The sequence below is a fragment of the Pelodiscus sinensis genome, chromosome 5 (genome assembly GCF_052426305.1).
Source record: "Pelodiscus sinensis isolate ZL-2025 chromosome 5, ASM5242630v1, whole genome shotgun sequence".
NCBI lineage: Eukaryota > Metazoa > Chordata > Testudines > Trionychidae > Pelodiscus > Pelodiscus sinensis.
In genome coordinates, this window is record NC_143056.1 from 11,252,568 (window position 1) to 11,265,626 (window position 13,059).

At 43.6% G+C, this 13,059-nt stretch overlaps 1 protein-coding gene across 3 annotated transcripts in view; it reads right to left on the minus strand.

The window, feature by feature from the left end:
• ARMH4 (armadillo like helical domain containing 4) overlaps positions 1-13,059 on the minus strand; it is a 152,321-nt gene that overhangs the window by 93,168 nt on the left and 46,094 nt on the right. For all 3 annotated transcript variants that reach the window (XM_075926317.2, XM_089778318.1, XM_075926314.2), the window contains exon 2: positions 945-2,382. In XM_075926317.2, the coding sequence (XP_075782432.2) occupies positions 945-2,325 (1,381 nt within the window). In that variant the 5' untranslated portion in view covers positions 2,326-2,382. The remainder of the gene's footprint in view (positions 1-944; positions 2,383-13,059) is intronic.

A 13,059-nucleotide genomic window follows, 5' to 3' on the forward strand; every position in this document is an offset into this window, starting at 1 on the left:
ACCCAACTGGAATTCCACCTGCTTATGCCATGGCTGAATCTGGCCCATAGACGGACTTGCCTCTATAGGAGCTTTGAAGTTCCTACCTTTTGGAACAGTGAACGCAGGAATACACACACACATTTTTAATTAAAGAAACCCCCACGTTTGAGAATATATAAATGGCACTCTCTGACCAGAAAATTTTAAAAATCTCCTTAAAACAGGTTTTATATTTCTTCTTTCTTTCTCTTCCCCTGCTGATGGTCAAATTCATCAGGCATTTGTACACGACGCTCATCCCTATGTGCCCCTATTGACTATTGCCTTTTCAGTTTCAGCTTTGCTGCTTCTGTTACCGATAAACATTCTCTCTTTAGGGCATGAAGTAGAGCATACATATTAGCTCAGTGCATGAGTGTGATTTCACCTCATCACTCTCATCATCAACAAAAGAGTGAAACTGGTTAGACATTAGAAAAAACTTCCTAATTGTCAGCGTGGTTAAGCATTGGAATAAATTGCCTGGGGTGTTTGTGGAATCTCCGTCATTGGACACTTTTAAGAGCAGATCAGCCAAACACATGTCAGGGATGGTCTAGATACTTAGCCCTGCCATGACTGCAGGGGACTGGATTAGATGACCTCTCGAGGTCCCTTTCAAGTTCTAAAATTCTATGATACTAAGACTATGTATGAGGTGCTGTCAACAGCTCAAAATGCACAAAAATGTATATTTAGCCATTTCATTCATTTCTACTGTTACTCATAGCTATAGCATGTAGCAGCCTCTTTAAATATTTATACTGCAGAGGCAGATTAGCCTTGAGCTATAAATCAAAGCCATCTTTGTTCACTTTTGTTCTTCGATTTTAAGGAGACAAATCAATAACAAAGGTGGCTCTCTCAATACCATGTTGGAAAGGAAGCAGAGGTTTTATTTTTGATGTGGGTAGGCAAGTTACCTTGTAACGTATTTCCCGGGGTAAGGAAGACATTGGATTTTGTGTCCATCATAGTAACCGTCTCTGGCAATAACAAGGAGACACTTTTCCTATCCTCCATTGTGATTGGTTCTGTATTTTTCATGGTGTCTATAGCAGCCACTTCAGCTTCTGCCAAGGGACTTGTGAAATAAACAGAAGTTTGGACAGCGGAAAATGTTGGCATCACCTCTCCCTGCACCGGCACCTGTGCTGGCTCTGGGAACATGTTTTTTTCTAATTTCATGGTAGCTGCATCTGCAGAAGCTGTAAACGGCATGGCTCTTTTCACGTCATCCTCCTCATCTCCTCCTGTTGTCCATGGCGGTTCCGCTCCCACATAGTTCTGTTTTATCTCCTCATGCTTTGAGCCTCTTACCTGACTTATAGCTCCTAATTTTGTATCATCCCAATCATCACTCAGCACAGAGACAGCAGGAGCCACTGTGACAGCACTAGCTTCCACGCGCAAACTTCCTTGCCTGCTGTCGGTTTCTGCTTCCAAATTTAGGGAGGCATCAGTGGATACAAATGTCTGTTCCGCAGTGAGGGCATCTGCAGCTGTTAGCTGCAACAGGCTCCCTCCTTTGGGAGTTCCGTGCTCTGAATCAGCTGTTTGATCGGCCAAAATTACGGGGCTTGTGGGGTAGTCACTCACCACCTCTGAGTTTTGGGCTCTGGGGTGCAGAGTGGGTCGTTCTTCATAGCTCAGCTGGGGTGTAGCTGAGAGGTCGGAACCATCATCTGCCTTCTTCTTTCCTTCTATAGCATCCGTCCTAAAAAAGTAGTTATCCAGGTCACTAATAAAACTATGCCCTGCCTCTGTGCTACCTCCTACTGTTGTCTTGATCACCGTACTACTGAGCACATCAGCCTCAATGTCCGGGTTGAGAGTTGTCAATGCTGTTGTTAGCATGGCCTTCAATAGCCCGTTTTCACTCAGTTCTTTGTTTGGCCCAGTGGGACTCAACTCACTTTCGTCTGTTGCAACCATTGACTCCACAGGGGTATAAACATCAAGGCTCTTGCTGCCTATGAAAAGATTATCGCTAAGACTCGGGTGTTGCGTTTCTCCTTTAGCAGTGAAGATCTTGTTTAATGAAGTCCCAGATGGCTCTGCTGATACCCCAGATGGCTCTTCTGTGACAGCAACGTGGGCTGTTTGCTCAGAAGGGCGTAGGTTATTTTCCAGGCTTTGCATGCTCATGCTCTTGTCTTCCAGCCCATTCCCTGCCAATGCAGTTTGTTGGACCCACCCTGTGTCTTTCTTCAGTGTCTGAAAGCTTAGGCATTGCAGGCTGGTGGAGTAGAGCAGGATGCTGCATATGACCATGCAAATGTGAAATCCTATTGATCTGCTCATATTGGAAGAAAGATGTGCACGGAACCTTGCGGACTTGACAATTCCAGGAAGTGAGCCCTAGGAAAAGAAAAACACAGTGAACAAATTAGTCACTTGTAAACGCTTCAAATTAACACTTTAAGATAAATGCAGGTAAATGGGTCACCTTGACAATGGGACAGGTTAATAGTCTCTAAGGTAATTTGTGGTCAGGAATTGACACTATTCTTTTTCCATCCCTGCTATCTATTCTGGTCATTCCTGCTGCATTTTGGGTTTCATTTTATTTCTGTGTGTTCTAGTGCCTAGTAGAAACATATCCTCACTCCTGAGTTCTCAACCAGCTTTGACATTGACACGCTTAAGATACAAGAGATACCAATCTCATGGGGTGAAATGAAAATTAATCAGTTTGGCCCTGTTCCAGTAAAGGACGCAAATATGTGTGTAATATGACGCAAGTCAGTAGGCCTGCTAACTTCAGTGGAACTGTTCCCCTGCTTAAAATTATGCACATACTTGTGAGCTTTGCTTGATCAGGCCTTAATGTGTCCCAGCCACTTTCAAGATATAAAACGTTACCTTGGTGCTAAGTATCATTGTTCTCCCAGAAACAGGACACGGTGGTAAAATATACTCTGAATATCTGATTGCAAAAATTCCTGTAGACTATCTAGCTAGCTATCTACATATCTACATATATACACACACATACATGCTCACCAGGTTGCATGACAGCAGAAAAATCCTAACATGGGGGGGGACGGGACGCGGAGGTATAAAACTAGCCTCCCAGCTATTTTAATCTGGCCCTCGAGCTTCTGCTGGGGAGTGGGGTCTGGGATTCCCCCTGCTCCACGTGACTCCCAGAAGCAGCAGAATGTCCCCCTTTTGGCTGGCTCCTATGTGTAAGGGAAGGAGAGGGCTTCATGTGCTGCTCCCACCCCAAGCACCATGCCCACAGCTCTCATTGGCTGGGAACTGTGGCCAATGGGAGCTGCAGGGTCAGAGCCTGCAGACGTGGAAGCAGCGCACAGAGCTGCCTGGCTGCATGTCCATGTAAGAGCTGTGGGGATGTTTCACTGTTTCTGGGAGCCGCCTGAGGAGGAAAGTGCAGCCCAGAGCCTGCACCCCTGAATCCCCTTCCCCCATACCCGAAACTCCTGCCCCAGCTCTGATCCCCTTCTCAACGCCCGAACCCTCAGTCCCAACCCAGAGCACCCTCTTGTACCCCAAGCCCCTCATCCCCAATCTCACTCAGAGTCCACACCCCAGCCAGTGCCTTCACACCTTCTTGCACCCCAACTTCCTACCTAGCCCTTATTCCCCTTTTGTCCTCTGGACCCTTTGATACTAGCCTGGAATCTCCCCATCCAACCCCAAACTCCTCATTCCTGGCCCCACCCCACAGCCTGCAACCCTAGCAAGAGCCCTCACACATACACATACCCCAACCCCCTGCCCAAGCCCGCATCTCACTCCTGCCCACTGACCTCCTTGGTCCCAGCTCGAAACTCCTTCGTGGACCCCAAACTACTCATCCCTGGCCCAACCCTAGAACCTGCACCCCCCCCCCTACAGCCCAACCTTAATTTCATGAGCATTCATCATGGCCCTCCATACAATTACCATACCCTCAGGCCAAAACGTTTGCCCACCCCTCTCCTAACATGACCTATTAAAATTAGGGATGTTAGATAGTGGGTAATAGAATAGTCAACTAACCGCATGAATTCTTAGCAGTTAATTGACTATTTTATAGTCCTCAGGGGCGGGGTCAGCAGCCAGTGCGCTCTGGTCTCACTTCTCAGGAGCCCCCGACACCCTGCGCTGCTACCTCTGTATCACCCTGTGGGGCTTCTGCTTTTCAAAAACCAGAAGCATGGTAGCAATGGCATGAGTGGGGACTGAAGCATTCCTCGCTCGCACCATTTCCCACTGAGCCTCTACTTCTTCTGCCCCCCAAGGAGATGGTGCTGGGGGGAACCGGCTTTTAAGAAGGCTCCCCCCAGCACTGGCTCCTGCTCCCCACACCTTGCTGCCTCTCTCTAATAGAGGCAGCATGGGGGAGGAAGCAATTAGTTGCATCAATAGTCGACTATCCAATGAGCTTATGCTTATAGGATAGTCAACTAGGGTACGTCTAGACTACATGGCTCCGCCGACGGAGCCATGTAGATTTTTTTTTTTTTGGCAAAGGCAAATGAAGCCACGATTTAAATGATCGCGGCTTCATTTACATTTACATGGCTGCCGCGCTGAGCCGACAAACAGCTGATCAGCTGTTTGTCGGCTCACGCGCTAGTCTGGACGTTCCCCCTGTCGACATCAAAGCCCTTTGTCGGCAGCCCCGGTAAACCTCATTCCACGAGGAATAACGGGGCTGCCGACAAAGGGCTTTGATGTTGGCAGGGGAGCGTCCAGACTATCGCGCGAGCCGACAAACAGCTGATCAGCTGTTTGTCGGCTCAGCGCGGTAGCCATGTAAATGTAAATGAAGCCGCGATCATTTAAATCGCGGCTTCATTTGCCTATGTGTCTAATCTACATGCCTCTGCCGACAGAGGCATGTAGTCTAGACACAGCCCTAGTTACTAGTTGCTTACATCCCTATTCGGAATAATGTCAGCTACTCTGAAATAACAAAGTGCACCTCCACACTACAAGCCTTTATTTCAAAATAATGTCGAGCTGGAGGACTTCTTATCCGACTCCTATAACCCTAATTTCCCAAGGAGTAAGGGAAGTCAAAAGAATAGTGTTCTTCCTTTGACTTCCTGCTGTGTAGACAGCGCCAAACGCCGAAACAAGGTATTTCAACTTCAGCTATACAACTGACATAGCTGAAGTTGCGTAGCTTATTTCAACTTTAGCCCTGCTGTGTAGACGTACGTTTAGCGCTTTCCAATGACTAAATTATTATATTATATAATTTTTTTAAAAATCAATAATGCCCAATGGCAGGTGTCTGCCTTTCTGTATGAATACAAATTATTTTCACCTCATGATGGCTTGCCAGTTAAAGTTACTTGGAGATTGAAGAACAGTCTTAAATTAGACACTTACCAACAAGGACTTAACAAGAATTTGAACTTTCTCACCCATTACCAAGACAGTTTCCCCAATTATCACCTGTAATACCATTAACTCACAAACATCCCACTCTCCCTACCTTTAATATCAGCAATTCACAGACACTTACCTTCCTTCCTCCCCCTTCCCACCCCCCCGCATCCCCCTTCTGTTCTGCAATGTGATTTGTCCTTTTCATATTTGTTCATTTTTTTTAATTGTATCCTTTGGTATATATGGTTGTGACTACTTTCTTCCACTATTTGATCTGAGGAAGTGGGTCTGGCCCACGAAAGCTCATCATCTTATAAACCATCTTGTTAGTCTTTAAAGTGCTACATTGTCCTGCATTTTGCTTCAGTCTTTTAAAGGATTTTTAATAGGAAATTTGACTCCAAATGTTTCTAAATAAACATATAATTAAGATATAGAAATATATCTACAGAATATAGAAGAGTTCTCAAAGGAAATAATTTTAGGAGAAAAAAAAATCAAATCTACTTTTCCCTACAATGCTTGAAACTCAAGCATTGTAGCTTTTCATTAATGTAAGAGAACCCAGAGATAAAACTGACTAGAAAACAATGTGTTTTCAGTGTGTTCCCTGCAAGCAATTCAGAAAGCGAACATACTCCAGAAATAGCTGATACTAAGATTTGTAATTTTGTTTTCAAATTTAACACTTTAGCCCTATGTCTGCATTATGAGCTGGGGCGGGGGGTGATTCTCTGCTGGGGTACACACACACAGACTAGCTCTCATCACGTTAGTGTGAGTATAAATAGCAATGTAGCCATGGCAGCACCGGTAGCCAGGCGGAAACCAGCTTGAGCTGTGCTGAGTACAAACCTGCAGAGAGTATGTAGTGGGCATGGCTCAGCTACGTCTCTGCTGCTGCTACCCATGCTTCCACAGCTACATTGCTATTTGTACTCATCCTAACTTCACAAATAAGTGTCTGTAAGCAGGAGAATCACACCTCTAGCTTGTAATGTAGATATAGCCTAAGGCACTGTTTGTAAAACAGGTAAGGGAAGGGGTTTTTTGGGTTTGGGGGGGTAGATATATGCCTTTTAATCTATGTCTGTCAAGTTAATTATATCATTTTACACTATTTTAAAAAATTCTTAAAGTGTTTATTTACTTAAGAACAGCCGTACTGGGTCACACCAATTGTCCATCTTAGCCCAGTATCCTGTCTTCCAACAGTGGCCAATGCCAGGCGCTTCAGAAGGAATTAAGGCAATGTCTACACTACCAGGTTATTTTGAAATAGTTATTTTGAGAGTTGTTATTTTGAAATAACTTATTTCAAATCACACTTATTCCTCTTCACAAGCAGGAATTATTATTTCAAAATAACAGACTTGATCGTGTGGATGCTCACCTTGTTATTTTGAAATATGCCAGTGTAGATATGCCCTAACAGACCAGGCAATCATTGAGGGTACGTCTACACTATAGGACAAAGTCGAACTAAGATATGCAACTTCAGCTATGTTAATTGTGTGGCTGAAGTCAAAGTAGCTTAACTCAGCTTTTGGTGATGTCTACACTGTAGGAAGTCAAAGGAAGATCATTCTTCCTTCGACTTCCCTTACTTGTTGTGAAAGCAGGGTTACCGGCATCGACCGGAGTGCTTCACTAGACTGCTAATTCGAACCCTGGAAGAATGACAGTGACCCATCATCTGTCATACATTCCCAGCAAGTGGGAGTATTGAAGTGGGTTTTTTTCTGCTCTCCTTTTCCACCCCCACCACAACTAGAGTTCCCTATAAACTGAACACTTGTGCGGCAATTCAGGAGAGAGCCAAACGCTGCCCAGTTAATTAGCAGGTGCCCACAATTAATTTTTTTGTTTCTATTAGTGGTGCACATTCACACGTGCCTTGGCACACAAAAAAATTATTCTGCACATGGAATGGAAAAAAAAATCAGAGGGAACACTGACCACCATTAATAGCACATAACTGGTTGATATGCAGTGCTGGCCTAGTATTATCATAATTTGCATTACTGTAGTACATAGAGATACCAACTGAGATCAGAGGCTTGTTGTGCTAGATACTGTGCATACATAGTGAGGGTGTAGCTATACAGAAGGGCTGAACACAAAATAAGCTACACAAATTGAGCTACGTCAATTGTATAGCTTATTTCGAAATACCTTATTTCGAAAAAAGGAGCGTCTACACAGCACTTATTTCAAAATAGAGCCCTTTTCCTCCGCCTTCCCTTACTCCTCGTACAACGAGGATTATAGGAGTCAGAGTAAAAAGTCCTCCAGCTTGACAGTATTTCGACAATATTTCAAAATAATTGCCTGCTGTGTAGATGCAGACTATGTTATTTCAAAATAACACGTTATTTCGAAATACTGTTGCTGTGTAGACGTACCCTGACAGACAGTGCCCCTTGCCTGAAAAAAGCTTATCATCTCAACAGACAAGGCAGAAAAACAGTAGAAGACGAGAAGTATTATGATCACCATTTTACAAAAGGGAACAGAGACACAGAGGCTACGTCTACACTGGCATGATTTTCCGGAAATGCTTTTAACGGAAAAGATTTCCGTTAAAAGCATTTTCGGAAAAGAGCGTCTAGATTGGCAGGACGCTTTTCTGGAAAAGCACTTTTTGTGGAAAAGTGTCCGTGGCCAATCTAGATGCGCTTTTCCGCAAAAAAGCCCCGATCGCCATTTTTGCAATCGGGGCTTTTTTGCGGAAAAGAAATCTCTGCTGTCTACACTGGCCCTTTTGCGCAAAAGTCTTTTGGAAAAAGACTTTTGCCCGAACAGGAGCAGCATAGTTTTTCCGCAAAAGCACTGACAATCTTACATGAGATCGTCAGTGCTTTTCCGGAAATTCAAGTGGCCAGTGTAGACAGCTGGCAAGTTTTTCGGCAAAAGCAGATGATTTTGTGGAAAAACTTGCCAGTCTAGACACAGCCAGAGAGTTTAACTCACATTCCAAGTCTGTGTCAGGAATTCAACTTAGATCTCTTGACTTGAACAGGGCTCTGTTGCAGGCACAGAAGTCTTTGCAGGATTGGGGCCTAAGAATTTATTAATGACAGCAAGGACCCGTTTCAAAGAAGAGTTAGCAAAGCTTAAGGCCAGATTTAGCTTTAAAAAAAAAAGCTGGATTGGATTTTGCATCTAAGAAGCATCACAAGTATCCCCCCATCCTCTTAAATAAAATAATATAGCATATTAAACAAATTAACAGTAGAAAGCTTAAAGCAAAGCCGATTTAGGTTTTAATTAGTAATCAACTAGCCAGGGGTCTATTTGCACATCTCTGTTCTCTTTTCTGGCTGTTGTAGGATTTGTCTATCCTACAAACATGAGTCAGGGGACCCATGTACAACTTAATTAAACTTTGCAATTGTGATTAGGACCTAACCATGTCCCCAGAACTGGGCTAAAGTCAAGGGTTTTTGTTCACAGGGTAGGATACATTAGATAGTTTTTTCCACGTATCAAACATTTTGAGCACCTCAGGTCTTGCCAAAAACATCCGCTTCAAGCTAACCCCTTCCAGGAGAAAGGAATTTAGAGGGGGAGTCAAAATCAGGCTGGTTGTGGGAAGCTAGTGACAGCTTTGACTCTGGAGTCACTGCTGCCATTTTCTGTGCCCTACAGGAATCTAGGGGTTAAAACAACCCCAACCACTTCTCCAGCATTGCTGAGCAATACAAGTAGACTGGAGGGAAAGCCCAGCTCTTCCCTCTGAAGAGGCACCGGTGGCCCATCATAACAATCTTGGGCTATGTCTACACTGGCGGCTTCTTGCGCAAGGGTTCTTGTGCAAGAAGTCTTGCACAAGAACATGTCCACACTGCCATGTGCGAGCTGTGCTTTTGCGCAAGCGCGCCCATGGCAGCATGGATGCTCTCTTGCGCAAGAAAGCTCTGATGCCCATTTTAGCCATAGGGCTTTCTTGCGCAAGAAACCCCTGCCGAGCGTCTACACTGTCCTCTTGCGCAAGAGCTCTTGTGCAAGAAGCACTCTCTTACCACGCCGTACTGTAAATTTCCTTGTGCAAGAGCAGGCGGGCAGTGTGGATGCTCTGCAGGTTCTTGCGCAAGAACGGCTGTATTTGCGCAAGAAGCTGCGAGTGTGGACATAGCCTTGGAGTAAGCTGGACAGCTTTAAACTTTTACAGTGTAAAATTAAAGGTATAAATCCATTAGGTCAGAAGAGAGAGGTAAGGAGGCAGAAAGGCGGGGGGCTGATCATAACAAGGGATATGAGCTAACAGAGGGGTGCCCTCCAGTGGTCTGGGAATACAACTTCTGAGATCTGATCCTGACACTGACTTTATTTCCTGCCTTCGGTGAGTCAGTTGAACAAGCAGAAGTCCCGTGAGGAGCCTCAGTGTAAATAGGCCACCAGCTGAGGCACTGTTTTAAGAACAGTGTTGATTAGGTTTTCTCTGAGCCAAGTTACAGCCCCAATGCTGTGGTGTAACAGCAATTATCACAGCTGATAGAATGGTTTTTTTTTTCTGATAAAGGATTCTCAATCCATGAAAAGTCAATTGTTTGGTTTAAGAGTGACTGCAGGCTCGGAGTTGCCCTTCTTGGGAAAGTCTTATTTTATATTGAGAATCAGCTTTGAGAAAGTCCCATCTCTCAAATCCTATAATTGCTTTCACACAGCCAGGCATGGGATGGCAGATTGGGAGTGAAGATCACAAGTAAATTTCCCATTCAGGAAAGTCATCTGCTGCATAGCCAAGGAGCTGGTGGATGTGTGGGACAAAGAGCAAACAGCTAGCAGAGAATCACAAAAGCTAACAACAGAAAAATCAATTAGCAGATCAAATCTTATCCCCATGCTACTGCATAATTGTTCCCTACAATATACTTGATAGCACTTTCTTCAGTCCAATTTTAAACAGCTCAACCAATGGGGTTTCCATGGAAAATTAGCCTCTCCACTATTTTCTGGTTTTTGGTAAGTTCTAATCATATTTTCCAATTGCAAACCCTCTGACGGGATGAGCATCAAGCTTTAGACACACAAATAAATACAATTGCCCTGATGGTCCATCTTCCATGTCTCAAGCTTACGCTTGGGCTTTGAAGTTACTGAAATGACTGCATGTATCCTGTAGAAAAAGCATAGAGGATTTCACAGCGCCAGACAAATCACCAGATGACCTTTGTGGTAGCTGTCTCTCCACATCTTTGAGCGCAAGCTTGAGGATACCAGCTTTGCCCAGCTGAATGGTTCCAGGCGTGTTCAGCAAAGCGATTCATTTGCTGATTTATTAAAAACAATATGGTATGACAAACTCTGGAACTTTTCAAAATAAATATGAAAATATGTGCAAAACATACAATAGTAATTGCCAACAATCAAATTCCATAACACTGGCGTGCACTGCTAATGCATACCAATCCAAAGGCTTTATCCATTATGATGGACACAAAAGCCAGGGGATTGTACACAACAGTGGCCTGACATTGCAGAACTCTAATTATTTGTCATAATTTATGGACAAATGCCTGTATTTCTCCTCATGCTATACTATTGCCCATTCAGTCTTCCAATACAGCAGACATCTGAACACCATTCATTCCCAGTTAGTTCAAATAAACAAACCTCAATTCGCTAGAAGTATCTGGCCAGCTCTCCCAGCTAACAGCTTCCAGCCACAAGGAGTAAAATGACTTCATAAAAAGAAGCCAATAACAAACATGTCCGTCAGATTCAAGAAAAGGCTGGCACAAGACTATTATTTTGCCACTCCATAAACAACCTATTGCTTCTTTGTTTGGACAAGTTCACTATAGTATATCACATGTATCACTATGAAGCCAAAAGATGCTTTATTTTCGAAGAAACAAACTATTGTATTCACCAGTTCTATGGAGGCATCTACCCTAAAAGGGATAAAAGACCAAACAAAACAAAACCTCTGGATCATTCACCTTTCTGCACTACTATGGTCCAGGCTGGAGACATTGCAACACTCTCTTCTGATCTTTCCTACAGTCATTTGTGATTTTAAAATGTATATTTTACTGCAGTTTTTGTCTTTCTTTCTTAAAAAATGGAAAAATAAAAGGAAAACCTCATAGTATGTCTCATGTGGTATTCTCAAACAGTATATTGTTTTGTCAGTGACTACATATGGTGTTTGGATATTTATCTAAATAAATCCCTAGTTATCCCTGTATATCTACAGATAGACAGATATGCAGTGTAACTTCCACAACTCTTCTTGAAGCTTCACTCGATAAGGGTTACTGTGTGTTCACTGCTTCAGTTCCATTGTTGCATTACTGGTAATGCAGGATCACATCTATGTTTGACCATGCTACTAAAAAGCTCAACATATCCATTTGCTTTCCACACCTTTCATGTTGATGTTCACACCACACCACAAGTGAACAGACTGGAGTGTTCTTGAATTGTCATGCTCTAATAATCCAACTGGGGAAAAGAGCATATGGGGAAAGCATGAGCATAGAGGTGTTAAATTACTGCTGAGTTAGAGGTGGACTGGCTGGCTTGCTGGACATGGCTGGCAAAATATCGGTTGTTTCATACTGAGGAAATCTGTCATTATAAAAGCCATCATAAGAACTCACCTGCCACATAAAACATAAATCCGTTTCCTTGGCACATTTTTTCATTGTTTTCCTTACTAATGAGCAGTAAAAACTGAAACCTTTTATCCAACAAAACCATCCTGGACCACTACAAATTCAAACAACATAGAATCTGGATCCAAATCACCTCTGGCTTTACAAAAACAAAGTCTTTTTTCCCCTCAACTCAGCACTGCAAATTACTGAAGCCATCTGTGTTGAAACAAATAGTTTCCTCATTGCAGTTTATATTATTATCTTTATCTCACTTGACCCTGTAGTGGTTTTAGAGACAAAGCAGATTCAGGAAGCAGTACCTGGTATCAGATTAGTAATACATATCACTTTCAGAGCATTTTGCATTTTCAATGTATTGTATAAATACTAGTTCATTTTCAGAACATGCTGTAAATTAGGTGAATATTATTATCCCATTTAACAGTCAGAGAAACTGCATAAACACAGAGGTTAAGTACCATCCCCAAGGACACACAGTGAGTTGGTCACTGAGCCAGAACTAATACTTTTGGTCCCTTTTAAAAATGATTTTGCAGCATTAATCTGTGCTCTTCATGGTTTTCTACCCAAACAATCAAGTTTCAAAACGTGTCCCATAATAATGCTTGGGTGACCCCCCAGTTATTTCCAGAGCATCAGACTGCGTTGCCATCCACAGAGGATTGTGGTTTCCATCAGGCTAAAGAAGAATCATGGCTATGAGGGGAAAGCCTTTCCAGGCACACTAACACCTCCCGCCTCCTAGCCATGAAGGGAACAAAGGAAAAGACCAGCCATGTCCATTTCTTTTCCCAGCATTCTCTTCCCCCTAGGTCTGCTGCTGTGCAAAATCCCTCCTGTGCAGCATAACATCTCACTGAGATGGCCATGCCCTGTAACCCAACAGCTGCGTAAAAGGTGAGTGGCAGGCCTGGCATGCGGGGACAGCGGACAATCTGCACTGACAAGGGTAGCCCCAAGGTGGGCAAGAAGGAGGCAAAAATAAAAACTATCCTGACAGTCTCCAAGGGCCAACCCCTTTCCCCTCTCCTGCTCATCTCGGGCACAAGGCAGAACCCTT